We start from the raw sequence: 27,242 nt of genomic DNA, 5'->3' as shown, positions 1-27,242 counted from the left end.
CAGCCCTTTGGAAAGGACAGCTTCCTCTGTCATTTTTCCTGGCTTGGCAAGCACCTAATTACCAGCCCATTTAAAAACATCACCCCTAAACTCTCCTTATTAGAGTCTACAGAGAAGGGAACTCTGAAATCCAGCTCCACTGCGATGGATTTGTGACACCAAGACTCATGAAATCAAATCCCTCTGACATTTGGTGCCACAAACTAAAGGGACAAGTGGCAACACTTGTCCCAAACAGCTCATGGCCAGCAGCAAAACGAGATTATGACACCTCCAGCCTTCATTCCAAGACAAACCAGTCCCTTTCTCCTCAGCCTGGGCACTTCCACTCAAAAACTTCAAAACGTTGGACAGAGGCTTCCTGAGGAGAAAAATGTAAGGAATAAGCTGCTACCTTGGGATCTACTAGTGCTCCAGCCTTGATCAGGTATTTCACAGTTTCCAGGTGGTTGTTTTCTGCTGCCTCCATCAGCGGGGTCCTCTGGTCCTCGGAGCAGGTGTCAATGTTAGCACCAGCCTGTGGGGAGCCAGGGCAAGGACAATCAGCAGAGGAAGGATGTGGGAGTAGGGATTAAATAACAAGATTTTTCCCTGAAATTTCACCATATTAAGCAGGGGAAAAAAAAAAAAAAAAAGAATAAAAAAAGAAGAAATAAAACCAGGAAAGAAGGCAGTGCAAGTCCACCTGCTCTGGAAACAGCACACGCTGCCTGCCCCCTCTCCTGCCTTCCCCAGCCAGGAAGGAACTGTAAGGAAGCCAACAGCTGGTATTAAACAACTCCTGTTATTAATAGATTTTGTACTCCTACTTTCTAGATATTGTTTTGTGTAACAACTTGGAAAAGTCAGCCTCCTCCTTTTTCCAGCAGCTTTGTTTTCCCTGGTCTATCATTTAGACTACAACAACCAGCTCTTCTCAATGTCACAAGCAGCAGGAACAACTTGCTGATTGCAACAGAGGCAGGAGCTGTAAAAAAATATCCTGGGGATTGGTCAAATATTCCTGTGGAAGTCAATGGCACCACTTCCACAGAGGTCTCTGAGCATCTGTTCAGTCCAACCCTGAGTGCCTCCAGCCAACACCTCACTCCTCTCCCACCCATGGCTATGTCAGGTTATCCTGCCTGCTTTAGCCCTGGCGCTGAGCTCAGGAACTGCTGGAATTATGGAAGCTGAGAATTTGAGGAACCACCCAAAACTTCAACCCAAAAGGTCTCAGACACACAGCTCTTGGCAGGTGTGTGTGTGTGAGGCTCAGACCTGCTCACAGCAGCTGACTCAGGTTGTTCACCTGGCACAAGGAGCTGTTTTCAGGTGCCTCCCACTGAATTCCTTTGTTTTGACTCTTTTCCCCAGCCAGAGCTATTTAAACCAGAGCAGAGGAGAGGCCTTTCAGGTGGAACAAGCTGGGGCCATTCCCAGCCAAACCCTGGGCTGCTGCAGAAGCCAGATCTCTGGGAGAGACAAGATGAACCACTCTGGAAACAAACCAACCCTACTGATAATTAAGTTGTTTGTAATATCTCACAAGTTTTGCTCCTTTTCCTCCTTCCACTGTCTTCACAGGCAGTAATTTCAGTGAGAGCAGCCAGGAAGGCCCATTGCTGCCTTCAAACAGCACCTGAAAGCCTCCAGTCCCGGGTGCTGAAATGCACCAGGCCAGCAGGATCATTTCCAGGGGCCTGTCACTGCTGCCTTCTCAACAGCCCTTTAAGGCTTCCCAATCCCAGAGAATAAACAAAACACTTTCAGTCACTGCAGACCAGGTACACCAGTACAAAAAAAACAACAAAAAAACCCAAAACTATTAAGTTTTTAATCCTTTTTCTCCTTCACATTGTTTTGGAGTAGGCTCAACAGCATCCCTACAGCTTTGACCATCTTCCCTCAGTTAGAATCCATATCTCAGACAATAAACCAAATTTGCACCTTCCCTTCACTCCTCTCCACATTTGAGACATTTATGTTGCAGAGGAAAATTCTGCTGGAGCTCCTCAGGTTTTGACAGAAGGGAAGACGGGGCCTGGCAGCTTCCAGAGCTTCACTGCCCTCATCACCAAGAGCAATCTGGCTTGGAGATCAAAACCAAGAGTTTGGAGATCTCCTGCAGCCTGGCAGCACATCTGGCAGTGCATCAGGCTGTGCTGGCACACCTGGCAGCTCAGTCAGCCTGTGCTGGCACACCTGGCAGTGCCCAGCTCTGGCTGTGCTCAGGCACAGATCCCCACCTGCCCCACAGTGCCCTGCCCCAAACCTTCCCCTGCTCCCTGCCTGGAGACCAGCCCAGCAGGACAATTCCAGCTGTGTCCTCCCAGCCCTCCCGTCCCTCTGCCCCACTCCTCCCTCAGCAAACCCTGGGATGGAGGAGGTTTTTACAGGAGGGGTTTCCCACTGCTGATTTCCATGTGGGGCAGACCAAAGGCCACAGGAAATGGTTTGTACAGAGGGCTGGGGGTGCAGACAGACCTGAATGAGCATGTGGCAGATGTCCACGTGGCCAGACTCGGCGGCAGCATGGAGAGGGGTTCTCTTACTCTGATGCTCCATTTTAAAATTAGGGTCAATTCCATCCACTGCAAGACAGAGCAGAGACACTTTCAGGCACAGTTCAGAGACTGAAGTGTAACAGGAGAATCACATCTCAGCTCAAGGCTTTTAAACGATGGGTTCCCAGCCCATCCTGCTCACGTCTCACTGCACATTTCACCAGAAAGCTCTCAGGGCAGTCCCCTGCACATTCAGTATGCAACAGCCCTCAAACCCAGGGCTTAGAAACACCATGGAATGCAATACCTTTTTAAGGCATTTCTAACTCTCCAAAGGCCACATCCCTCAGCTTCACAACTCACCTCAAAAACAACAAACACCACACGAGGATTAAAAAAAACAACAAACGCTGCTTGGCTTAAAGCAACCCAGAAACTGGGAACAACAAAGAGTTGGTACCACCTGGCCTCTGTCTCCCCACTATTAATTGCAAATAATATTAGTGATCCTGGAGCACCCCTGCAAATCCAGAACTGCAACATGGATGGAATTTCTCCACACAGGCTCGGGATCTGGCCAGAGATTCTCACAGCTGTGCAGAGACTGACAGATGATGCTGACAGCCAGACAAAGATGTCTGGGCATGATAACATGTTGTGTATGATGAGGCTGTGGTTAAATATCAATGAATAGCATTTCTGTGCTATTGAAGACAGGAACAATGGAGCAAACACTTGCTAGACAAAAAAAAAAGAAGGAACTGATAAAGGGCAAGAACAGAAAGCGTCCAAAAATGTACAGCAAAGTACTGGAGTGGAAAGGAAGCATCCTGAGGAAACATTGTGTCCTTCAGAGGGGGAAATTCCTGAGGAATATTCCATGCTAAAAACAAGTTCAGCAGCTCAAAGGCATCTGGTGATAGGCAACTCTGTACCCCAAAACAAACCCCTTGGACTGAAGGCTCTTCCTTTTCACTTTCTTGCTGATGGGTCTTGGCTTAAGCTGACTCCCATCTTTTCCCTCTCTACTGGATGCAAATACATATCCCATGGATGGAGAGGGGATGGGGAAAACCACATGGAGGCCATTCTGGGGACACAGCCAGCTGGTCTGGATAAAACCACGCTCAACTGCAGACACCAGTGAGGAGCAGTGCACATTTCCCAGAGGGATGGAGCCCTTTCCAATGACACATCACCCGCAGCAGCCTCTCTGCTCCAAGTCCCTCCCCGGGGGCACTGGGAAGATGACGTGGTGCCATGCTGGGAAGAGGCTGCTGGCACAGCCTGGCAGCAGCTGGGAGTGCTGCCAGACAGGCCCTTGGCCTGGGAAGAGGCACCTACCCAACATCAGCAGGACCTTCTGCAGCTCCCCTTGCCTGGCAGAGAAGTACAACTGCTTCGGGTGGAACCGCAGCTTCTTGGGCCTGCAGGAGCGGGGAGAGAGGCAGAATGAATCCCCAGGGAAGAGCAGGCAGGAATGGGAATGGGAATGAATCCCCAGGGAAGAGCAGGCAGGAATGTCACTCCCCCACTGCCACCCAGGGGCCTGACAAAGTTCTGGGCTCATCCCCCAGCGTGGGCAGCAGGGCAGGGGGAGTTCTGCCCCTCTGCCCCACTCAGGTGAGACCCCACCTGCAGAGCTGCCTCCAAATCTGGGATCTCCAACATGAGGAGGACGTGGAGCTGCTGGAGTGAATCCAGAGGAGGCCACGGAGCTGCTCCAAGGGCTGCAGCCCCTCTGCTCTGGGGCCAGACTGGGAGAGCTGGGGGTGCTCACCCAGAGGAAAGAAGGCTCCAGGGAGAGCTCAGAGCCCCTTCCAGGGCCTAAAGGGGCTCCAACAAAGCTGGAGAGGGACTTGGGACAAGGGATGGAAGGACAGGACACAGGGAATGGCTTCAAACTGAAGGATGGGAAATTTAGGATTAAACAGATGAAAGAAATCCTTCCCTGGGAGGGTGGGCAGGCCCTGGCACAGGGTGCCCAGAGAAGCTGTGGCTGCCCCTGGATCCCTGGCAGTGCCCAAGGCCAGGCTGGATGGGGCTTGGAGCAGCCTGGCACAGTGGGAGGTGTCCCTGCCCATGGCAGGGGGTGGGATTGGATGACCTTTAAGGTCAGTTCCAACCCAAACATTCTGTGATACTCTGATACAGCTCCAGAAAAACAAGTCTCCAGAAGGAGGTTTTAAAACTTGCAGCTCCAGCCCCAGCCAGTCCTGTCCCAGTGAGGGCTGGATCTGTTCAGTGCTGCTCAACAACACATTCTGGGTCTCACTGCTGTGAACAGGAGCTCCCAGAAGTTACAGCTGCAGTTGAAGAGCCCATGAAAAACTAAATCCTCCAGAGAAATCAATAAGACATTTAGAGCTGTAACAGCTCTCCCAAAACTGCTGGGGATGACTAAAGAGTGAAGTGAACAGAAAAAGTTGAACTGGACCAAAATCCAGAAAAGGTAAATCTCGTTTTCTCTAGGCTAAGTAACCTTGCTGGGAACTGGAGTGACCCAGTGGTCTTTTCCTTACTTTTCGGAGTCCAGGGCAATCAGGGCACTTTCCAGAGTTTCTTTCACTGGTCCCTGGGTCAAGCTAGTAGTAGGCTTTGGAAAAACTGAAGACCCAGCGATGTCAAACCCTTCAGCAGCCGAACTTTCTGGCTTGTCTTCCTCTGACAACCTCGTCCCAGTGCCACTGAAGAGGAAAAATGAGAGACAGCCAAGGCACAACCATTAAAAATACACAACAATGGCTCTCTTGTGCCAAAAACGGAAAGCAAATGCATTTTAAATACAGATCACTACAACCGAAATCGAAACCCAAAGCAATCTATTTTACAGCTTTTTCAGTAAGAACTTGCCCCAGAAAGGAGTTGCACTGCCCTCTGACTACATCTCGATGTACTCTGAGCTACAGGAGACTCAGGCACACGGGGCAAGTCTTGAAGCACCTAAACAAGGCCAGATGGGATGGGAAGTCAGAGCACAGCTCAACACAGGGCTGCTTTGATTTGTGTTTTCCCCCTCTCCTTGCACTTGAGCTTGTGGGTGCGAGTCAGGAGCTGCAGAGGGGAATCGCTGTCACTTAGCAAACATGGCAATGTCAACTAATTCCCTATTATTCCATTCCTAACAACAAGAGGAAGGAATGATTTAACTCCTGAACCCCCCCATCCTCCAGATCCTCTGCCTCAGCTCTGGGGCAGCGAGTGACACCAAACACCCCTGCGCAGATTCCTGCAGCTGAGCCGGCCCAGGCAGCACGCAGCTCATCAGGAGGAGCCCAAACATTCAAAGCAAAGCCTGGCAGGTCTGGCAGGAGGTTGCAGATCCCCCCGTGCTCCCCAGCTCACCTCCCCGTGGTGGTGTCGGCCCTGCCCTCCAGAGCCGCCGGTTTCTGCTGCTCGTAGCTCAGGGACACCGTGGAGGTGGTGTCAGCCTTGGCTATTGTCACCTCCTTGGCCTTGGAGGCCTCCTCCCCGCAGTGAGGGCAGTAGCTGGTGTCATTCACCTGCGAGGCACAGCTCTTGTGGAAGCGGTGGGAGATGCTGCTCTCGGGCTGACACTCCATGAAAGTGCCCTTAAAAAACCACAGAGAAGGAGTTCAGCCCCTGCGCGGCCCCTGCCTCGCCCCTTCACACGCTCCAGCCACTCCTCTCACCACCTCTCTCGGCCCTGCTGCGTCCAGTACAGTAAAGCAAGCACTGCCACTTCTTTAGAAGAGAACAAAACCAAGGTAAAGGGGGAAAAACTCACTTGGTTAAGGACTGCAAAGCAAGATTTTGAATTGTGCTTAGGAAACAGAACAAAGAAGTCCCGATTTCCAGCTCTTCCCTCTAACGCTTGAAGTTCTCGCTTCTGTCTCTAGAAGTGCCAGTGCACTGTAAGGACGCCCCCAAAACTGGAAAAGAAAACTTCAGACCTGTGCTGAGCCAGCATCAAAGACTATCTGAAACACAGCTGTACACAAACCATTCAAGAACCTGCAGGAATCTGGCATTGACCTCACTGTAACCCAAATTCTGTGACTCTTCTGCCTGGGCCAGCCTAATTAACCCAAACAAGCTGACTGCTCATGCAACAAACTGGGCAAATTCCTCTGAAAATTGTTTTCCCTTTCTAGCAAAGTCCCTGCGACTGCTGTGCAGGGCCCCAGAACTCCCTGCCTGTGGTGTCGGTGCTGCCTGAAGCCCTGCTGTGCTCTGGGTTGGGGATGGGTGGCACAGACAAACACTTCAGGTTCACCTCTGTGAACACCTCTCAGCACACAGCGCTGAAAGATGGAAGAGAGTGCAAGGCAAGGCCAGTCAAACCCCCTCTTCTCCTCAATTCAGTCCTCCCAAGCCAGCTAATTAGCTCTATTTCAGCTTTGCAAAATGCCTTGAAGGGTTTTGAGGATTTTATCTTCTAAATGATCTTTGACTCAGCAGGAAAACCCAGGGTGGCTCCATTTACTACAATAATCCTTGAGACTACTGCAGCATCTTTCCTTGAGTCACCTCGAAAAATACCAGCATCACACAATTAAGCCTCATCATCACTCTGTGAGGCCTCAGTTGGTGCCTTCCAGCTTTATCCACAGGCAAAGCAGGACACTGACCACTAAAGGACTGCACCAAGTCCCTTAAAAGCCTCGGTGGCAGAGGTGGGAGAAGCAGCAGGAGATCACAGAGTGGTTTGAGTTGGAAGGGACCTTAAATCTCATCTGGTTCCACCCCCCTGCCATGGGCAGGGACACCTTCCACCATCCCAGGCTGCTCCAAGCCCTGTCCAACCTGGCCTGCGACACTTCCAGGGATCCAGGGGCAGCCACAGCTTCTCTGGGCACCCTGTGCCAGGGCTTCACCACCTTCACATGGAAGAATTTATTCCTAATATTTAATCTTCCTAATATCTAACCTAAGTGAGATCTCCACCACAGCCTTGGTCCAGTGCCATCACTCAGGTTCCCCATCCTGAGGGGACACAGAGATGGGGGTACAAGCTGAGACATTTTTTTGGATGTGATTAATCTCAGTACACAGAAAGAAAAACAACAAACCCTTGTTCCAAAGAAATTCCAAAGGCAAGACTTCCAGCCTGTGAAATCCCTTCAGTAACACCCCCTGGGGGTCTCCAGGGAGATAAAGGTGATGACTTCAGCTGCCTTCACACACATTCCTATTGAAAACACCTCCTGACGTGCTGTGGAACGAGGTGGGGCTGATGCCAGGAAGTCAGGAAACCCCTTTAGGGACCATCTCCACCTTCAGCTTCCAGCTTATTGCAACAGGTACCCCCTTCCCTAGATTGAGAGCACGGACTTACTGCAGTGCAAAAGTATCCACAGCCAGGGCAACACTGGTGTTTCACCATCCTCCCTCTATGGTCCTCACACAGCACCAAAAGCTGGACTTTGTTAGACGGGCGCATCAGTTCATACTTAACCACACTGTTTGTGCATCGGCCCAGCTGGAACAGGAGAAATTAAAGGAAATGAAATTACTGGAGACCACAACACTCCCTGTGCTTGTGCGGAGGGAGATTCTGCACACTGCCTCGAGGAGGCCTGGCTTTTTCACAGGAATTCAGCTGTGTGCCAGAGAGCATTAGCAGTGCAGCAGGAAGCTGTGAAAGCTGCTCTCAGGAAGGAATGCATCATTTACTAACTAACATGCATGTGCACCCCGAGTCGTTTGTTCCTTGCAACGACGACAACAACAACAACAACAAAATGATAACTGGAAATAGGCAACAGCCAAGCAGCAGAAGGGGCAGTCCCAGGGGCCTGACTCACACAACACACACTCTCCTCTTGCCAGGAAGAGCGGGTGTCAGTGACCAAGAGAACGAGACCATACGCACTAAATCTTGTTACTGCTCAAAACTCCGAGTCACAGGAAGATAAAGGGAGAAATAATTGCTCCTCATTGCCAGGGAAGTTATCGTCTGTACTGGTTCCAGCACTGGCCCCTGCCCAGACCACAGGGATGAAGAGCCAGGCTTTCATGAGAGCTCAGCTAAAGTCATGTTTGGAGCAGGTTTTCCAAAGGATTTGACCAACCTACAGCTCTGGGCTTAAAAATCAGAGAATCACAGAAGCGTGGAATGGTTTGGGTTGGGAGGACCTTGAAGGTCATCCCATTCCACCCCCTGCCATGGGCAGGGACACCTCCCACTGTCCCAGGCTGCTCCAGGCCCCATCCAGCCTGGCCTTGGACACTTCCAGGGATCCAGGGGCAGCCACAGCTTCTCTGAGTACCCTGAGACAGGGCCTGCCCACCCTCACAGGGAAAAATTTCTTCCCATTCTTCACCTGTCCTCCTTCAGCTTAAATCCATCCCCCTTTTCCTATCACTCCATGCCTTCTCATGCCCCAACTTGTCCTGTTCCATAACTGGGGTTTCCTGTTCCCAGCCAGTGCTCCTCGCTCTGCTGCACCAAGAGGGATCAGCACCTCCTACAGCCAGCACACTCTCCCAGCCCAGCTGTCACCTCCCAGCATGACACAACACTCTCTGGGTTCTGTTTCAAGTTCCCCTTGATTATAACCTTGCTTTCCCCAAACACCTGCAAAGGGGGTTTATAAACTAGGAATATAAAGGTGAAAGGCTGCTCCAAGGAAGGGTCTCTCGGAGGGAAGGTGGAGAATTTACTGTCCTCATGACAGAGTCAGTCAGGGACTCTGTGCCACAGACTGTCCCTCTGCTCCAGCCAAGGATTTGCTGCTTTTTCTCAACAAAACTAAACTTCATCTGTATTTTTTTTTTTTTTAAATTCCACTCCTGCAGAAGCAACACCCCTGTGGGAAAAGAGAATGGATTTTAACCTGGGCTCATCATTTGCCCTGGCATCTCCAATTCAGCTTTCCCAAATTCCAGCTGCAGAGACTTCCTGTGGTTGGGACACCTTGGCCAGACTGATCCCTGTCACCACCCCGACCCCAGGGCCTGCAGGGGTGCCACAAGAGGACCATGGACCTTTTCCTGAGGAGGAATTTCACTGAGCTGAGGAAATTCCACTGACACGTGGAAATCTGCATTACCTGTGTGAGGAAGAAGCTGCACTGTTATGTCGCACTTTATGATTTGTTAGAAACTCTAAAAAAAGTTCAACATGATTAATTGCTGTTTTCCAACCATTAGAGAGTGCTGCAGGGTGTTCATAACTATTTATAACACTCTCCAAGGACATGACAGTCTGAAGAAGCCACTGTTCACACATATAGTATTCCTCTAACATCTCTGAGCCACTTATCCCATCATTAAAAAGAATCTAACATAAAGCATGGCCTTTGCTATTCCTCCCTGTGATTTATCCAGGGACAGAACTGTCAACTCACCATAGCCAGGAGCAGGAATTCTTTCACACACCTTGTGTTTGTTTAGAAACCCTGGGGTCCCTCCTCTCTCTGATGAGTCTCCCAGGACATCTTCTCTTTAATGAATCAATTTTGCCATTCTTTGGAAACTCCTCTCTCTACAGGTACCAGCACACAATAACAGAAGCAGAGCCGGTCTACAAACCTGATTATCCCTTTGTCCTTCCATCCACCCTTCTCCTGGGATCCTAGAGGAAAACTAGGGATATTCTCATTCCTTGTGCTACCACTGGTGAGTGTGAGAGTGCTGCAGTGAGGCTGAAGCTGGAAAGAAACCCAAGTGCTTCCCAGTAGAAGGAGAATCCATCAAGAGCATTCCTGCCCCGCAGTTCTCACTTTCCAGATTTTGGAATGGAGTCACTTCTGCCACTTCCTTCCACACTTTGGAACCAGCAGAGCCCAACCAGCCCAGCTGTGACCGACCCAAAGGCATGGAGTGCAATCCCTGTCAGGCAGTCACACCTGGGGCTGCACAGCTGCCAGGACATGGAAGTTTTGGGACAGAAAGAGAAAGAGAGAGGAAGGCTGGGGCAGCAGAGGCCATGCCAAGCTCCTGAACTCAACACCTGGCCACAGAAAGGTTTGCAGCAGCTCCTTCGCAGCCAAGGGAAAGCAGCTCCAATCCTTGACTGGATTTTCTCCCTCTGATGCAGGTTCCTGTATTGGAGCCCATTTGGCCTGAAGTGTGAATGTTACATCAACCAGACCCAGCCACACAGGCCAGGACAAGCCCGACCCACCCAGAGCCTCTCCCAGTGCAGACACAGCACCTGCTCCTGCCCAGAGGCCTCACCCCGGTGCTGTGACAGGCACAGGGTGCTGAGCCCTCAGCTGAGTGAGGCCACACCGGCCCTGCCATTCCTCACACCAGTGGGTCCCAGTCTAGCAGGCCCAGAGCCCCTGCCTGACCCCACACGTGCTCCTGGCACAGCTTTTCACTCTTTCTGGCCTTGTCCTCAGCAGGAAAGGCCGTGGGAAGCCAAAGGACAGGCTCCTACCTCGTTATCCACGCTCTCCGTGGCCATGCACTGGTTGTTGGCTAACGTGGTGATCTCTCTGCTTTTGGGGGTTTCCATTCGACAGCTGCACAGGGGCACTTCCTGGAGACCATCCACTTCCATTGCTTCAGGGCCATTGGAGAGACCTGGGGCACAGAAGAGCAGTGAATTAACTCCAGTTTTCTTCCAGGAGAAAGGATCCAGTCCATCAGCACTGGCCATGTCCTGTGACATCTTCCTATTCCACGTCCTGAAATGCCCTCCAGGCTCTAGCACCACCCTGTAAAAGAGACCCTTTCACACCAGCTGGAGTTTGCAAAAGCCTCCTGTACTTTTCCAAGTCCAGCCACACTCAGCTGAAAACAAGAGTGATAGGTTAAGATCAGCTTCTTCTGAGAAAAACCTCAAAAAGGCAAAGCAATGAGGTGCAGGTTTTTATCAGCCTCTCTGCCCTCCCCACAACACTGGGCTCTGGCACCAGGAAATTTGTAGGAAACCACACAGAGCTGGGAATTTAAATAGGCAGTGGAGTGATAAATAGAGATGATCAGGAAAGCACAAATTCCTATTTGCAAAGGCTTATTACACAGATGGGAAAACAAAATTCCTGGGACTGTTTGGTGTCAGCCAACCAAGAATTATTTATTTTGGAAAGAGAACAAACCAGGGAAAAGAAAGCAGCAAGATGCTCCGATGTTCTTGCCTTTTCCTCGTCTCCTGTCACATGTTGAACATTTACAAACCTGTGGAAAGGTGGATGAGGGCTTTTGACGGGGGTCACTGTGGGAATATTCCTGTGGTTCCTCTGGATTGAAATCAGTCACTGGGTTACCCAAGATTGCCAAACACTGGCCTAGTGACAAGGGAGCTGACTCTAGTCCTACCCTCCTCTTCCAGTCCTGCACCAAACCATCTCTGCAATGTTTGCAACACAGAAGCCTTTGGGCTCACCCTGAAGCACCCCAAGCTTTCCCTACCCACTGCTATTGGCTCACTCTGGGAAGGAAGCTGGCTGCTGTTTTTCAAGCTTCTGAATGGGAATGGAGAGTAATCTCACTGTGAGGTTTTGCAGATTTAACTTCATCCCTGGGGGAGATTCCTCTTCAGCTGCCCTGGCAGTGGCAGCCTCCCCCCAGAGCACCCTGCCCGTGGCTCTGACCCTGCCAGCCGAGCACAAGCCCCTTTCATCCCATCAGGAATTCCTTCAGACAACAAGCTGCAAGCCCAAGCCTAGCAAAGGGATATTTCAAGACGTACAAGGCCAGGGAAAGTCCTCGCAGTTTTCATGTAAAATCCTGTCAAGATCTTAAAGGTTTAAGAGTTTTCTCTGGGAGCACAAATCACAAAGCTCATTCCTCGCCTTCCGAGCTGTCACTTCCCTAATCTGTTTGACATCCAGAGGCTGTAGTGAAAGCATCCCTCATCCCTCCTGACCCTCCCTTGGTGGGGAAGGCTCCCACTCTCTCTTTGATGTGCCTCCATCAAAGGAGCCAGACAACCTTTGAGGGAGCAGTGGGGACAGACGGGCAGGTCCAGCCGGGGGATGCAGGATCTGAGGAGAGTTCAGCACTGGGGGCAGCAACAGCCCCTCCTCTCCCAGGGCCGAATGAGCCGCTCCTGAGGGGGCAGTGGTAGCAGTTCTGGGGGGATGCTGAGCGGGGCAGGAGGGCTGGGGCAGTACCTTGGGCCCGTGGTGAGGGTATTCCCAAGCTAATGTGCCTCACTGGAACTGGGATCCCATCTACAGCCTCATTCCATCCCAGCAGCCTCCCTATTCTCACCCACATCCCCAGCCTCACTCCCATTCCAAATCCATCCCCATTTCTACCCCAGCCTCAACCCTACACTCAGCCCCATCCCAGTCCCATACCTATCCTCATGCTCACCCCCAGCCCAGCCCTATTCCCATTCCCATTCCAGACCTATCCCTATCTTCGTTTCAGCCAGTCCCATTCCCATCATCATCCTCATTCCCATCCCAGACACATTCCTATCTCAGCCCCATCCCTACCCTCATCCTCATGCCCAATCCAGCCCCATATCTATCCTCATCCCAACCCTCATCCCCTCTCCAGCCCTATCCTCACCCCTCATGCCCATCACTAATCCCGATCCCTCACCCCCATGGCTAATCCCAATCCCTCACCCCCATGGCTAATCCCCATCCCTCATCCCGATCCCTCACCCCCATGGCTAATCCCGATCCCTCATCCCCATGGCTAATCCCCATCCCTCACCCCCATGGCTAATCCAGATCCCTCACCCCCATGGCTAATCCCCATCCCTCACCCCCATGGCTAATCCCCATCCCTCACCCCCATGGCTAATCCCGATCCCTCATCCCCATGGCTAATCCCGATCCCTCATCCCCATGGCTAATCCCCATCCCTCACCCCCATGGCTAATCCCGATCCCTCACCCCCATGGCTAATCCCCATCCCTCACCCCCATGGCTAATCCCCATCCCTCACCCCCATGGCTAATCCCCATCCCTCATCCCCATGGCTAATCCCCATCCCTCACCCCCATGGCTAATCCCCATCCCTCACCCCCATGGCTAATCCCCATCCCTCACCCCCATGGCTAATCCCGATCCCTCACCCCCATGGCTAATCCCGATCCCTCACCCCCATGGCTAATCCCGATCCCTCACCCCCATGGCTAATCCCCATCCCTCACCCCCATGGCTAATCCCCATCCCTCACCCCCATGGCTAATCCCCATCCCTCACCCCCATGGCTAATCCCCATCCCTCATCCCCATCCCTCACCCCCATGGCTAATCCCCATCCCTCATCCCCATCCCAATCCCGCCCCATTCCCGTTGCTCTGCGCACTCTCTGGCCGCCAGGGGGCAGCCGGGGCCCCGCACGGCGCCGCCCGCGAACAAAGGGACCCCAAACCCGACCCCAAATCTGACTCCAAACACAACGCCGACGCCAAACCTGACCCCAAAACACAGTCCCGACCCCAAACCTGGCCCCACACTCAAATTCAAACCAGACCCCAAACCTAGCCCTGACCCCAACCCCAAACCTGACCCAAACTCAGACACAAAACCAGCCCTGACTCCAAATCCAGGCCCAATTCCAACCCCAAACCCAGACCCAAACCCAACCTCGACCCCAATCCCCACCTCAAACCGAGCCCCAACCCCAGCTCCAGCCCCAAACCCAACCCCGGCACTCACCTCCCACTGGCGAGGAGAGGATCCCCTTCACCCGGAGATCCAGGGAATCCAGGGACACCTCCATGTACTCCATGCTGTTCTCCTGGCCAGGGCCCTCCCTGCTGCCCAGTGAGGCTTTATAGGCTTCAGCACCTGGATGGGAAGAGGGGATTTACACAGACCCCACAGGCTGTGCAGGCTCCCTGTGGGAGTGCAGAGCACACGGAACGTGCCAACACCACATCTGGGCATGGCTGGGCACAGCTCTGCTCACACTGAGCTTCCACCTCCACCCAGGCAGGGAACAAGAAAAGGGAAGAAATGAGATGAGTTCTGCCTCTGCAAGGGCACAAGGAAGGGATGAAGCAGGGTTGGAGCATCCTCCTGCCCCCCGCTTGCTGCCCAGGGCTCAGGGACACGCTGGCCAGGCAGAGCCAGCTGCACCTCAGGAGGAGGATGAGACAGGTGACATCCAGCTTAGCGGGAGGGAAAACACAAAAAAAGTCAACTTCTGCCTCTAAGTGAACAGAGCTGCTGCTGGGAAGAGATTGTGGGAGAGCCCTCAGAGGCTGAGAGGGAATTGAGAGTGTGTCTTTGCACTCCCCTGGCTTCACTTTCTCTCCTGGTTTGCTTCTGTCAGCCCAGCTTGGCCAAGAGAGCTTGGTTACCCTTTAAGACCAGCTCCCACTTTTACCAAAGGGGCAGAAAACCAGTCTGCATCAGAAATGAAGAATTGGGCATTTGCTGTGACAGGGATCAAGGGTCCCTATGGCATCCTGGGAGGAAGAGGAGCCAGCCCAGGTGAGTGACAGAGCACAGGCCGAAAAATGGTCAATTCAACTCAGAAGTACCAAAAAGCTGCTGATAGAAAAATGACTTTTTTGCACTGAATTAGCAAACCCAGAAGAATAAAAATAAACCCTTTGATGGCAGTGGATTTATGAAACCTTAGCGATGAGGCTGAAGGCACAGCTGCACTATCCACTTTATCTCTCCCATGTTGTTACCTTTCCCAAAGAAGCAGCATCACATCCAGCCTGCACTCCTGCATCTCCTCACCTCCCACCAGAGCTCACTGAAACCTTCTTTGGTGCTCAGTGACTCTGGACAAACAAGAGGAACCCCCTGAACAACACCCACACCTGAGATGGGCCCGAGGCAGCTCCTTCCAAATGTTGTGGTTCTTCCACAAGGAGCAAAGCCAACCTGCACACTCCATTCAGCTGCACAAGCATCCACACAAAAGCAATGGAGCACCATTCCAGGGTGGTTCTTTCCTTTCCTTCTGCATCTAAACGTGCTCCCTTGAGCTCATGGGACAGGAGTCCACATGGACACACGTCACAGAATCCCAGAGTGGTTTGGGTTGGAAGGGATCTTAAAGCCCATCCCATTCCAAACCCTGCCATGGGCAGGGACACCTCCCACTGTCCCAGGCTGCTCCAACCCCAGTGTCCAGCCTGGCCTTGGGCACTGCCAGGGCTCCGGGGGCAGCCACAGCTGCTCTGGGCACCCTGTGCCAGGGCCTGCCCACCCTCCCAGGGGACAATTTCTCCAGTACAGGTAACATCAATTTCCCATCTTGCAGTCTGAAGCCATTCCCCCTTGTCCTGTCACTACTTCCCCACACAAAATTCCTCTTCCTCCTTTTTGTAAACCCCACGAGGCCTTTCTTTGGATACCCTAAAATAAAGGGATTCATGAAGAAAACACAATTCCTCCAGCATTCCAAGGACAAAGCCACGTGTTCTGTTACAGTGACACCAGCAGCTCGTGCAGTGAGGGGCAAGCTGACAGCCTGGCTCATCACACAGCCCAGCCTTGGGAAGGCAGAGTGAGCCCTGCAGACTCCCAGGCCTCAGGTCCTTCCCCGTGCACCTGGAGGGCCGGCTGGGGTGGAGTCAAGGATCAAACCCCCGTTAGTTACCTAGCACACCGCCTTGTTTCTTTTTATTCCTCCGCCTCCTCTTGCGGGTGGGTTTCAGCCATGGACTGTCCGTCTTGCCTTTCCTCTTCAGCAGCTTCTTCTTGACACTGGACTCCGAGCTCTGAGGAACCAGAGAGGCCACGTGCACGTCAGGCATGGTGGCACCAGGGCCCCTCTGTGGGACAGCCCTCACCCAGCTCGAGGTGTGTGAGAAGGGCCAGGGCTTTGAAACCAAAGGGCTGCTCAGAGGCCTTTAGAGCACTGAAAAGGAAACTCAGGCACACGTGTGGGTGGATTTCCTGTCAGTTCAGCAGGGCAGGCTGCACTTTCTCTTCCATGGAGGCCCTCACACCACGCTCGTGAGCAGCACTGCAAGTGGGCAGCTTGCACCTCCAGCTTCTCCCAAAAAATAATTGTAGAATCATAGAATATCCTGAGTTGGAAGGGACCCTCAAAGATCACCAAGTCCAGCTCCTGGTCCTGCACAAACACCCCACCCTGTGCTTCACAGGGTTGTCCCAACACTTCTTCAACTCTGGCAGTTGGGTTTTCAAACTAAAATATTCACATTTCTCCACAAAAAACCCACTTTGCACTTGAAGAGCCATCTGGCAGGGCTGGAGTGGACCCAGGGGAAGTGAACTGTACAGCAGCAGGGCAGCCCCCTCCCTGAGCCAGGCACAGGGCAGCACAGACCAGTCATGCAGCAAACACTCAGCCACGTGTATGAATCTCAACAGACTGCGGGTTTTGGTTTAAAAAAAATTCAGTAGTCTGGGGTGGGGTTTCAAAGTCAACATCAGAACAGGAATCAGGCACCCCAGCCCTGCCAGGGTTTAATGCATCAATCATAAAACTCATGTTCAGACTGAAACTGTCGGCTCCTGATGCTTATAGAGCTGCCAGCAAAGCCTTGGAAAAAACCTCCTGGTACCACCACCAGCAGCTGTGCCAGGCCCTGCTCTCCCCGTGAGGGAAGCCATGGAGCTGAGCCCTGGCTCTGCAGGGTGTCTGTGCTGCCCCAGACCCCTGGGTGTGGGCTCAGCCCGTGGCTTTACCCCAACAGCATGGCTCTGCTCGTGGGAGAGAGGTCTGTGTGTGAGCCAGCGCTGCCTGGAGCTGAGGGACTCGGCAGAGCTCAAACCACTGGCCAGGATGTGGAAATCCCACCTGGGAGCTTGGAGTCCCAGCCCAAGCCTTGGTGTGGGCTAACACGAGAGCCTGGACTCAGCTACCCAAGACAGGCAGAGGCTGCACAGCCCCTGCTCCTCCCGGGCTCCTGGAGTGTCAGAGCACGGGGAACAAGACCCTAAAGAGCTTCAGTGGCTCACTTGATGTGTTTTGTGTGCACGATTCTACCTTCAGCTCAAAACATCAAGAATTTTCTCAAGGTGGCTCAAGAGTTGGGGTGCCTTAAATGCTGGCTCCTCAACTTGACAGGCTGTGGAAAGACAGGTTTTAGGGACAGGGGAGGGAGGCCGACAGAGACAACCAACAAACAATTTAAATTAAAAAATCATTAGGTTCTCTTCACCAACCGACTAAAAATAAAAAGTACAAATCCCCAATGGCTGCTGAAAGTCTTGACCTGGTGCTGTAGGACCAAGGTCCCAGGGACTCTCCCGTCTGTCTGTCTGTCTAAGTGCTGTTCGTCTCCCTGCTAAGAGCAGCTCATCAGGAACAGTGAATTTAGGCTGCGGGCTGGGGCGATGGATTGGGAACAACCCCACCCCAGCAGAAGTTCAGGTCGCTGAGAAAACTTTGCTGGCTCCGGCCATGTGCCAACTGTGCATCTGAGGAACTCAAGCACCCTTAAAACACCTCTGCTCACATTCAAATGATTAAAAGCAGTCAACACCTTGTTGAAAACAACAAAAGCCCATTAGTTAGCATCAGAAAGCAATTAATTGTGCCACGGATCAGGGTTAAGCACCTTGTGGAAAACAATACTCCGTGTGTGGGTGGTTTCAGAGAATGAGTTTTGTCAAGGAGACTTGAAACTGCACCGCCTTGGCTTTGCTCTCTCTCTCTCTTTCTGGCAGCAGTGCAAAGGGGAAAAATTATTATCAACAGGCCACGGGCTGAAAAACACATTTAGCAGCCCAGCTTACCAAGTCAGACTCGTCTCCATCCTCCTCCTCCTCCCCGGATTCTACAGACTCTTGTTCTTCCTCAGACTCGCCATCATCAATCTGCAGCCACCATTTGCCCAAGAACAGAACGGGTCGGTCAGGTCGGGTGTCCCAAAAACAGCATCCCCCAGCACCCTGTTGATCCTGCTGTGCCCCACACACCCCAGAGCACCCCCAGCCCCAACCTGCACGTGCCCTGAGCTCAGTGAGTTCCAATCACATCAGGGAACATCCTTGGGGATGGCAGAGGGAGGGGAAAAAAAAACCAAACCCCTACAGAATAAAGTTCTCCAATTAAATTTCAACTTCTTTGATAATCCCAAACCAGCCTCATGCCTGTACTGTGTATCAAAATTTGGGGGGAAAAAAAGCAACTAGATTATTTCAGTGCTTTCCTAAGCAAGACTGGGACAATGTCTCCTATTGGCTCAGGGAATTCCAGAACTACACGTGGTGGGGGCTCTGCAGAGTGGATCCCAGAAGTGTGTAGGGCTGGAACTGGGGGGGAGGTGGGGAGACCCTCAGGTGCAGTGGGAAGCAGGAAACGGCCACCAAAGAGCCTCTCTACCATTGCTGATCCTTCTGTCATCTTGCAGGCGAAATAAAACCTACAACTTGCTTCAATCCATGCCCCTCCTACCCCTGAGACCCCAGCAGTGTCCCAGGCTGCTCCTCAGGGCACAGGAATCACCTTCCTGGCGTTGTCTACGTCGGACACGCTGTCCTTGGAGGTCCTGCTGTCATCCACAGGAAACCCAGCCACCTGATCTGCTCCATGATCATCCTCCTCTTCCAGCTCATCCGAGTCCTCCTCCTCAGAGTCCACATCTATGCTCTCCCCATTCACGTGAGGGCTGCCATCCCCCAGCTCCTTGTCACTCTGGAAGTTGCCCAAGACACAAAGACAACATCAATCCCTGGGACAGAGGAGCTGCATCCCTTCCACATTCTCCTCTGTGCTTGGAGCTCTAAAGGTGGCTGAGTGTCCCTCCAGAGCTCCTGCCACGTGTCACCTCACTCTGGGGGTCCTTGTGACACAAGGAGTCATTCTGGACTCACAGGGCGTTAGGGGAGGAGAACCCCATTCCAACAGGGAGGGGCAGCCCCACCAGGGATGCAAGGAAGGTTTCTAGGGAATGGAAAGGGAAGTTACATCACACTGGGATATTCATATCACTCCTTGAAATCCTTCAATTCTAGGACCAAAACTTCAGGGCATAGGCCACAGCAAAAGCAGAATTTAATCAGGAATGAGTCCATGTCTGAACTTTTGTAAGTAGCCAAGTATTTTTCTGCACAGCCTCAAGCAGCAACACGAGACCTTGAGGACCAAAAGAAAAAGGGGCATGCTTGAAATCTCTCCAGTTGCCCAGGATTCACAGGACAGAAGGGGAACATTCACTGGAAAAAGTTCGTTTAGGAGCTGGTATCCGAACAGCCACTCTGGAACAGACATTCCCAAAACACTGAAGCTGCTCTGGGCAGGAAGCTGCTGCCAGAGGGAAGATGGAGACTCAGAAGGGAACATGTTGATCCCAACAAGCCAGCACATCCCTGCACCTCCACATGGCTTTGGTGTCCAAAAAAAGGGACATGTAAGTGACAACAAACATGTGCAGTGGGCTCAGTGCTGCCCTTACCTTGGCACCCACAGAGGAATGAGTTATGCTCTTAAACATCTCTATCATTGTTCTCTGTTTTAACACTTTGGTCTTTTTCTTGGGAACCAGGCTATAGGTTCCCATTCTCCGCTTTTTCTTCCGAGACACTGCAGCAGCTGGAAAAGAGAAGCAGAGGGAACCCAATGTTTGCTGAGGAATGAAAAAGAGGGCTTGAGAGCAGGGGCTGCACTGGAGAGGGACTTTGGACAGCAGCCTGGAGTGACAGGACACAGGGAATGGCTTCCCACTGCCAGAAGGCAGGGCTGGATGGGAGATTGGGCAGGAATTGTTCCCTGGGAGGGTGGGCAGGCCCTGGCACAGGGTGCCCAGAGCAGCTGTGGCTGCCCCTGGATCCCTGGCAGTGCCCAAGGCCAGGCTGGACATTGGGGTTTGGAGCAGCCTGGGACAGTGGGAGGTGTCCCTGCCCACGGCAGGGGTGGAATGGGATCTTTAAGGTCCCTTCCAACCCAAAGCTCCTGTGATTCTGTGAAATTACACCTGAGGGCACGACCTGAGAAAACTTCTCACTCCAACTGATTGATTTACAAGTCAGGCAGGAGATGACACACAGAGATGTGCACACACACAAACAGCTTCCTGCCAGGGCTGTAGAGCTTCCCAAACTCTGAGTGCCCTCTGCACACTCCTGGCCCCTCCATCAGCACACACAGCATCAAATCCTTGAATTATCCTGCACTTGGAAGTGCTGCTGATGTTGTAGGAGGCTGAATAGAATCCAATTGCTCAAATTGAGACTGCAAGGCCAACAATACTGACTGACAATGGAAGCAATCTGACAATAACTGAAGAACACGCAGGGAAAAGGCACCTCACATAAAGAGCTCTTTGCCATTTAACCTCATTTCACACCTACTATGGGAGTCTGTTTGATTCCTCTCACTCCTTTGATTGGGTCTTAATTTGTTAAGTCTCCCTCCTGGCCTTCTAATCAAACCAGACATAGCAGCTCCCTGCCTGCTGCTGTCTTTGGTGACTGCACAGCAGAAGGATGCTTGGTGCAGGCTCTTTTAGGAACAGCCAGCTTCAGCACCACTGTTACTGTTTGCACTTGCACAGCCTGTTCCTTGAAAGCATTTCTTCATTTTCCGTGGTAATGAAATTTCACCAGAATTTATGAAGAGGCCGCTAAAAAATTCTGTGAACCCAATTAATTTTATTTATAAGGCTGTAATTCTTTGGTAAGCAGCTGTGCAGATATTCAAAGCCCTACAGAATTGGTAGAAACCTCTTCAGAACATCCCAGAGGAAAAAGGGATCAAAGTGTCTCCTCTAAGAAAAGCTTTTAGCAGAGGCAGGGAAGGGAACCCTGGAGGAGACTGAGTGGCAAAAAGATACTACCAGAGGTTTTAATCCTTGTTAACCTCCTCATCTCCCTCTCAGCCTCACAGAAAGGTTTGGGAGATGGGAGCTGCTCAGGATTCCAACATTCCAACCCTTCCCTTTTTACCTGTCTGCGACTTGGTGGTGGCCACATAGCTCTGGTTCTGAGGTAGTGACTGGTGAAGGCCCGGGAGAGAGGGCAACGACAACGGCTTCACAAAGTCCAGCATGTTCTCAAACTCCTTCTCCTTGGATTCCTTCTGATCTCTGCTGTCTCTCCCATCTTTGGGGTCTTTACTTGCATGCTGGAAAACAAAAGGCAGTTAAACTGAGTTTCTGCATTGAGTAAGTAATTTTTAAAAAATTAGGGAATCAATTCAATTCCTTTCTCCCGACCAAAATCACTTTCGTCTGAAGGCAGGACCACATTCCCGGCAGGAGCACACAGCCCCTCCTCCAGCACATCAGGGGCTTTGCCTGAACCCTCCCCGCCTGGCAGAGGTGAGTCCCTCCCGGGCTGAGGGCTGTGCAGGTGACAGGTGACCTCGCAGAGGTGATGACAAGGAGCAGACCCTGTTCACACAGCTCTGGGGGGCCCTGGGAAGAGGAACCAACTCAACCAAAGCACCCGTTCCCCGGAACACACCCAGAGCGTGGCTATCTCACCCAGCAGGCTCAGCAACACTCCTGCAGAGCTGTTTTACAGGAGCAGGCAGCAAAGGAAAGGGATCCTTCCCTTTGGACAGCACTTGGCACCACTGAGCCTCAGCAAAGGCTCCTCTCTCTAGCCCAGCACACACCAAACACAGCCAAAGCAGCTCTTTCCTTGACATTGGTCCACAGAGAGCTGTCCCAGCCTCCCTTCACCCACGTATTCCCACTCCAGCTGCTGCTATTCCAAGCCCCAGGCAGGCTCCAGGCTCCTGCTGCAAACCAAGGGGATTCTGTGGTTGTTCCTGCAGCCCCTCCCAGGCACCACAGCCACTCACACCTGCTCTGGTTCGAGCTTGGACACAATACAAAGTCAAATCCTGCACCTCTGGTTATGAAAGAAAAGTTCCTACAGCTCCACAGAGAATCATTTAGGTTGGACAAACCCTTTAAGGTCACCAAGTCCAACCATTAACCCAGCAGTGCCAAGTCCACCACTCAGTCACATCCCTGAGTGCCATTTCTCAGCTTCTGATGTTACTTCAATGTTTTCCTTCTCTAATTAGGAAACAATCCCCTTCCTGAGCATCTAAGTCCATTTTATGTACCCTAAAAGCCTCAGACAGAGAGCTCCAGACTTTGTGTTTCCTTTTTCCATCCGTGTTTACTCTTTAAGCAGTCATGGCTTGGTTTAATGGTGCTTTTATTCCCGTGCCTTTTGTGTCAAGTGTGGCAAAGGGAAGTCAAGGCCAGGGCAAGGCCCCTTAGTCCAGTTCCTTGAAACATTTTCCTGTCACAGCCCAGCAAGGAGGTACCTGGTGAGAAAAGGAAACACACGGAGGAACAGAAACAAAGTCCCTGCTTGTCCTTCTCTCCCACAGTGTCAACAGACACTGGGGTGAAAGCTGACTCTGCTGTGACATTTTACCCTGGATTTGCTCTCTGATTTATCCCACTGCATCCAGCTGTGCAGCAGGCAGGTTTGGCACAGCTGCTCCAGCAGAACAAGAGCACAAGCAGCAGAACACAAGAAAAGGATGGGAGAATTGGGACTGTTCAGCCTGGAAAAGAGAAGGCTCTGGGGAGACCCCACTATGGCCTTCCAGTACAAGAAAAAGAGAGACTCCTCACTAGGGCAAAGAGTGCCAGGACAAGGGAGAACGGCTTCACACTAAAAAAGAGTAGGATTAGATGGGATATTGGGCAGGAATTGTTCCCTGGGAGGGTGGGCAGGCCCTGGCACAGGGTGCCCAGAGCAGCTGTGGCTGCCCCTGGATCCCTGGCAGTGCCCAAGGCCAGGCTGGATGGGGCAGGGAGCAGCCTGGGACAGTGGGAGGTGTCCCTGCCCATGGCAGGGGTGGCACTGGGTGGAGTTTAAGGTCCCTCCCAACTCAAACCTTCCATGATTCTGAGGTTTAAGTGCTGCTCCACTTGCAGGAGAACTCTTCCCAAGGCACTTGTGAAGCAACAGCTGAAACACCCAAACAGAAAGAGGAACGCAGGCGGAAGCAAGGCCGGAATAAAAAGCAGGAAGCAATAAAAGCACTCGGGTTCAGGCAGGCACCCCCAGCCACTGCTCTCCAGCAATGTGACCTTGGGAACAAATGGGGAAGAGGCTCATTCCTAATTCCCCTAATTAGGCTGTGCCACGTGTGTGGTGCTGGCAGAGCCAGGCCCAGCAAAGCTCTAATGATAATCAGAAATGACCCACAGCAAAAGGCCATCAAAGTGCCAATGATTCCTGCAGCAAGCCCATAACTTATGGCTCAGTTGCCAAAGCTTTTCTAAAAGGGCAGCGAGTCTTGGATTAACGATCCCAAAGACGACAAATCCACCACAGCCTTTGATTTGTTGTTCCAATGCTTAATTGCTCTCAATGTCAAATAATTAGATGCATTATGCTATTGCAACTAAATTAAAAAGCCCTGTCTCATCAGAGCCTCTCACTCCTAGGAGATACTTATGGACTGTGACCAACTTCTTTTTAAAAAAAAACCAAAACCTTTTCTTCAATAATTTTAATAGAATGAGCAAATTAAGTGGCCATAGGATCATTTTCTGGACCTTAGATCACTCCTGAGTCTGCTCCTAGTTTTCAACCCCTTAAAAAATGCACGTCAGGAGTGCAGGGCACAGTATGCCAAGAATAGTCTCAACAATACTATTTATACCTCTTAAAAGTCCTTAGTTTATAGATCTAAAGGTTAACAGTAACTCTTGGCTACACAATTATTCTGAGAATTCCCAAGTCCCCTGAAATATCCAATGCTTTCCATTTCTAACTTAAAATTAGAAAAATGAGCTTGGGACAGGCAGATCTGACACAAGTGTAAACAAGGGCTGCATTTTGTGTCCTTTAAGTGCAAGGTTTTGCAACTGGTCTGTGATAAAAGGTGCTGTTACTCCCAAACACCAGGAATTCACACTCAGGCCATGCCAGGCTGCTTGGAAGAATACAATCCAATTTTTAAATTAAAAAGTATTACGTTATTAGCTTGGGATTTTTCTCTCCTTCTATAATTACAACCGAGAAATAAATTTAAAATCTTCAATAGGCTGCACGACAACTGTTAAGTGTGACTTTTTCATGGCAATTCTGCTAAAAGTTTGGGGGTTTTTTTAATCAAATTAAGTCTTGTGAGATAAAGATTTACTTGGAGGCATATGCAGCAGTGGTAAAAAACAAGAATTCCCAGAAAGGGGTGAAGAGATCTCTTGTGTGTATAAAAAAAATTACATCTAAGGATTGTAATAAAAAGGATCAGCACAATTTTTTAAGTCAGTTTTCTCACCACCTTTCCTGGTTCCCAGCTAGATAAAACAGTTACATCTTTGCTGTTCTTATTAAACAGGTTTTATCCACAGTTGGAGGGAAGTACTGAGAGCAGAATCCCATGCAAAGGGAACTCCAGGATGCCGTTTGAGCTCTCTGGGGTCACGTGTCATGGGCCACTGGAGGCCAAGGAAGGACTATCAATGAGAGAGAAAAAGAAACTGCAACACCAACATCTTCATTTCTCGCAGCTTCTCCTGTGGTACCAGCTCACCCTGTGCAAAAGACTCTGAAGTCACAACTTCATGTAGGGAATAGTGAAGAAGGTAGGCAGATATTCCAACATTTCTCGCAATGGTTGTGCCTGGAAACAGCAAAAATGGGACCAACACTATGTCCAACCCCACGGGGAGAAATACAGCCAAGAAAACTGCTTAGACTGAGGCAAGAACGCAATATTTGATGTCTTTACAAAAATTAAACTCAAGTCCTGTCTACATTTTAATGGGACCGACCACATTTCTATTATTGGCACAGAAACCCCTGACAGCAGCAGGGGGAAGTTATTAAAATGGATAGAGACAGAATATCCTCAGTTGTTTTGTTTTTGTTTTTTTTCCTGAAAGCAAAACTACAGAACAAACCATCCTCAGTCATGGACCCCCGTGTTGGCTCTCTAAACTCCACATGACATTTTCCCCACTGCCCAGCATTTAAAGGGTCTTTCCAGCACGAAAACCAGCAAGCTGGGAGAGAAACCAGAGTGCTGGTGGAAGGACACAGGCAGAGCCTGGGAGCAGGGCAGCTCTGAGAGCACTGCAGAAGGGCTCTTGATGCCTGAAACCACCTCAGGCCGGGATTATTCGCCCCCTCAGTTCTCTGCTTTGCAGGACTTTCATCCCCAGCACACAAGGAGCTGCCAGCAGAGCCAAGTGGGCAGGAGTGAGCTGACCAGCACTGCCACTGGAACAGGGCAGCTGCCAGGGAGCAGCTCTGCCTCTCCATCCACCAGGAACAGGGTCAGGAGATTTGTACCAAGGCGCTGCCTTTGAAGAGCACAAAGCAGCAGCTCCCAGGGGGATCTGCCCCTAACAACTGCTGAGTGGTGATTAAGCAAGAAATATCAGTCTGCTATAAAAAATTGATCACAAGCATATAATAGCGCCCGTAGGAGCTGTAGTGGGGCTGCTCTGCCTTTCCTCCGCTGCTGCAGGATGGTGTTTTTCACGTCTGAATTGCAGGAGCCTGATCAAGCCTTACCTTGGAGCAACAAACCTGCAAAGCTTTGGTCTTAGTCTAGATCAGAGCAGCTGCAAGGCTGAGCCACCTTTCATCTGCTGATTAACATGTGCTCATTAGAGGGGGGACTCCAGTGTGACTTGATTGCAACTGCCCTGATCTGAGTGCAGTCACAAATCTACAGGAAAACACGATTTAGGCAGCCAGGTCGACTGAGCTTAAGTGTAGCTATGGCCCCAGACCTGCACTCAGTGTGTTTCTGAAGCACTCAAGGGGTGTGGATCTCACCCCTGTCCCCTCCCCGCACCAAGCTGCCCCAAGGCAAGGGAGTGTCACACATCAGTCAAAACGAAACAAGGCCCAAGCCAGATGTGCCACCAGGGCTCCGGACAGAAACAAATGACAAATCCACCATTTGTCTGCTGGGGCCAGGGCCGTTATTTCTGTGGGCTGTGGTCAGAGCTGGGGCAGCACCTCCAGCCAGCACGGCTGCCCCAGCAGCACCAGCACCACCAGCTAAATACCAAATGAAATGTACTGCACAACCGCATCATTCTCACTTCCCTCTGCAGCAAGCTCTCTGTCCAAGGAGCCCAATGGCAGCATGGTCACTCCTGAAGGAGATTTCCCATCAGGGAAGATGGGGAAGGGTCTGGAGGGGCCCATGAGGAGCAGCTGAGGGCACTGGGATTGTCCAGCTGGAGCAGACTGAGGGCAGAGCTCCCCGGGGGCTGCAGCTCCTCCCGAGGGGCAGCTCCCATCTCTGCTCTGGGACAGGGCCAGGAGCCAGGGAAGGGCTGGAGCTGGGCCAGGGCAGGCTCAGGCTGCAGAGCAGGGAAAGGTTCTTCCCCCAGAGGGTGCTGGGCACTGCCCAGGCTCCCCAGGGAATGGGCACGGCCCCGAGGCTGCCAGAGCTCCAGGAGCCTTTGGACAGCGCTGCCAGGGATGCCCAGGGTGGGATTGGTGGGGGGTCTGGGCAGGGACAGAGGCTGGGCTGGGTGATACTGGGGGTCCCTTCAACTCAGGATATTCTGTGATTCCATGATATTTAACTCTGCCCAAGCTCACACACACAGACTTCACTCTTTCAGTCCAGTGGGGCACACCTGGATACCCCTCTGGAGATGGTCCTGGATGGACCTCCCAGCTCCTCCCCAAGGACACAATATCCCCATCATCATCACGCCCATTAGGCCCTGTCCATTTGCTTTGTTTCCTGCACACGGCAGGGTCAGAGCTGGCTGAGCAACCCCAGAGCCCTGCAATCCCCTGCCCGGCCCCAAGAGATGGGCACAGGGTGTTCTCTAGGCCAGAGGCTCCTGCAGAGCAGCCCCAGCCCGGGTCAGCACAGCAGCACCTGTGTGCACACACAAAGGAGGCACTTTAAAAGCTCCGGAATCAGATATTTAATGACAATGCTACTTAGGGAATAGTTTGATGGATCTTGGTAGAAAGACCAACATAAGCAAAGCATCTCCTGCTCCAAGCTCTTCCTCCCTGCCCACGCTGTCTCC

General features: G+C 51.7%; 1 protein-coding gene across 16 annotated transcripts in view; it reads right to left on the bottom strand.

The window, feature by feature from the left end:
- Positions 1-27,242, bottom strand: part of EHMT1 (euchromatic histone lysine methyltransferase 1) — a 119,744-nt gene that overhangs the window by 22,124 nt on the left and 70,378 nt on the right. For 14 of the 16 annotated variants that reach the window (XM_066201462.1, XM_066201471.1, XM_066201466.1 and 11 more), the window contains 13 exons: positions 21,193-21,370; positions 19,704-19,840; positions 18,755-18,943; positions 18,043-18,123; positions 15,932-16,052; positions 14,026-14,157; positions 10,837-10,982; positions 7,786-7,929; positions 5,832-6,058; positions 5,009-5,173; positions 3,831-3,913; positions 2,467-2,573; positions 395-517 (listed from right to left, as the gene is read on the bottom strand). In XM_066201462.1, the coding sequence (XP_066057559.1) occupies positions 395-517; positions 2,467-2,573; positions 3,831-3,913; positions 5,009-5,173; positions 5,832-6,058; positions 7,786-7,929; positions 10,837-10,982; positions 14,026-14,157; positions 15,932-16,052; positions 18,043-18,123; positions 18,755-18,943; positions 19,704-19,840; positions 21,193-21,370 (1,833 nt within the window). The remainder of the gene's footprint in view (positions 1-394; positions 518-2,466; positions 2,574-3,830; positions 3,914-5,008; positions 5,174-5,831; positions 6,059-7,785; positions 7,930-10,836; positions 10,983-14,025; positions 14,158-15,931; positions 16,053-18,042; positions 18,124-18,754; positions 18,944-19,703; positions 19,841-21,192; positions 21,371-27,242) is intronic. The other 2 variants (XM_066201474.1, XM_066201475.1) reach the window with 1 other exon arrangement.

The sequence above is a fragment of the Chamaea fasciata genome, unplaced genomic scaffold, assembly GCF_029207755.1.
Source record: "Chamaea fasciata isolate MVZ Bird 193981 ecotype frontalis unplaced genomic scaffold, bChaFas1.0.hap1 SCAF_20, whole genome shotgun sequence".
In the NCBI taxonomy this organism is placed as follows: domain Eukaryota; kingdom Metazoa; phylum Chordata; class Aves; order Passeriformes; family Sylviidae; genus Chamaea; species Chamaea fasciata.
Note: the sequence above shows the minus strand (reverse complement) of the source record. Positions and strands in the feature narration are given on the sequence as shown.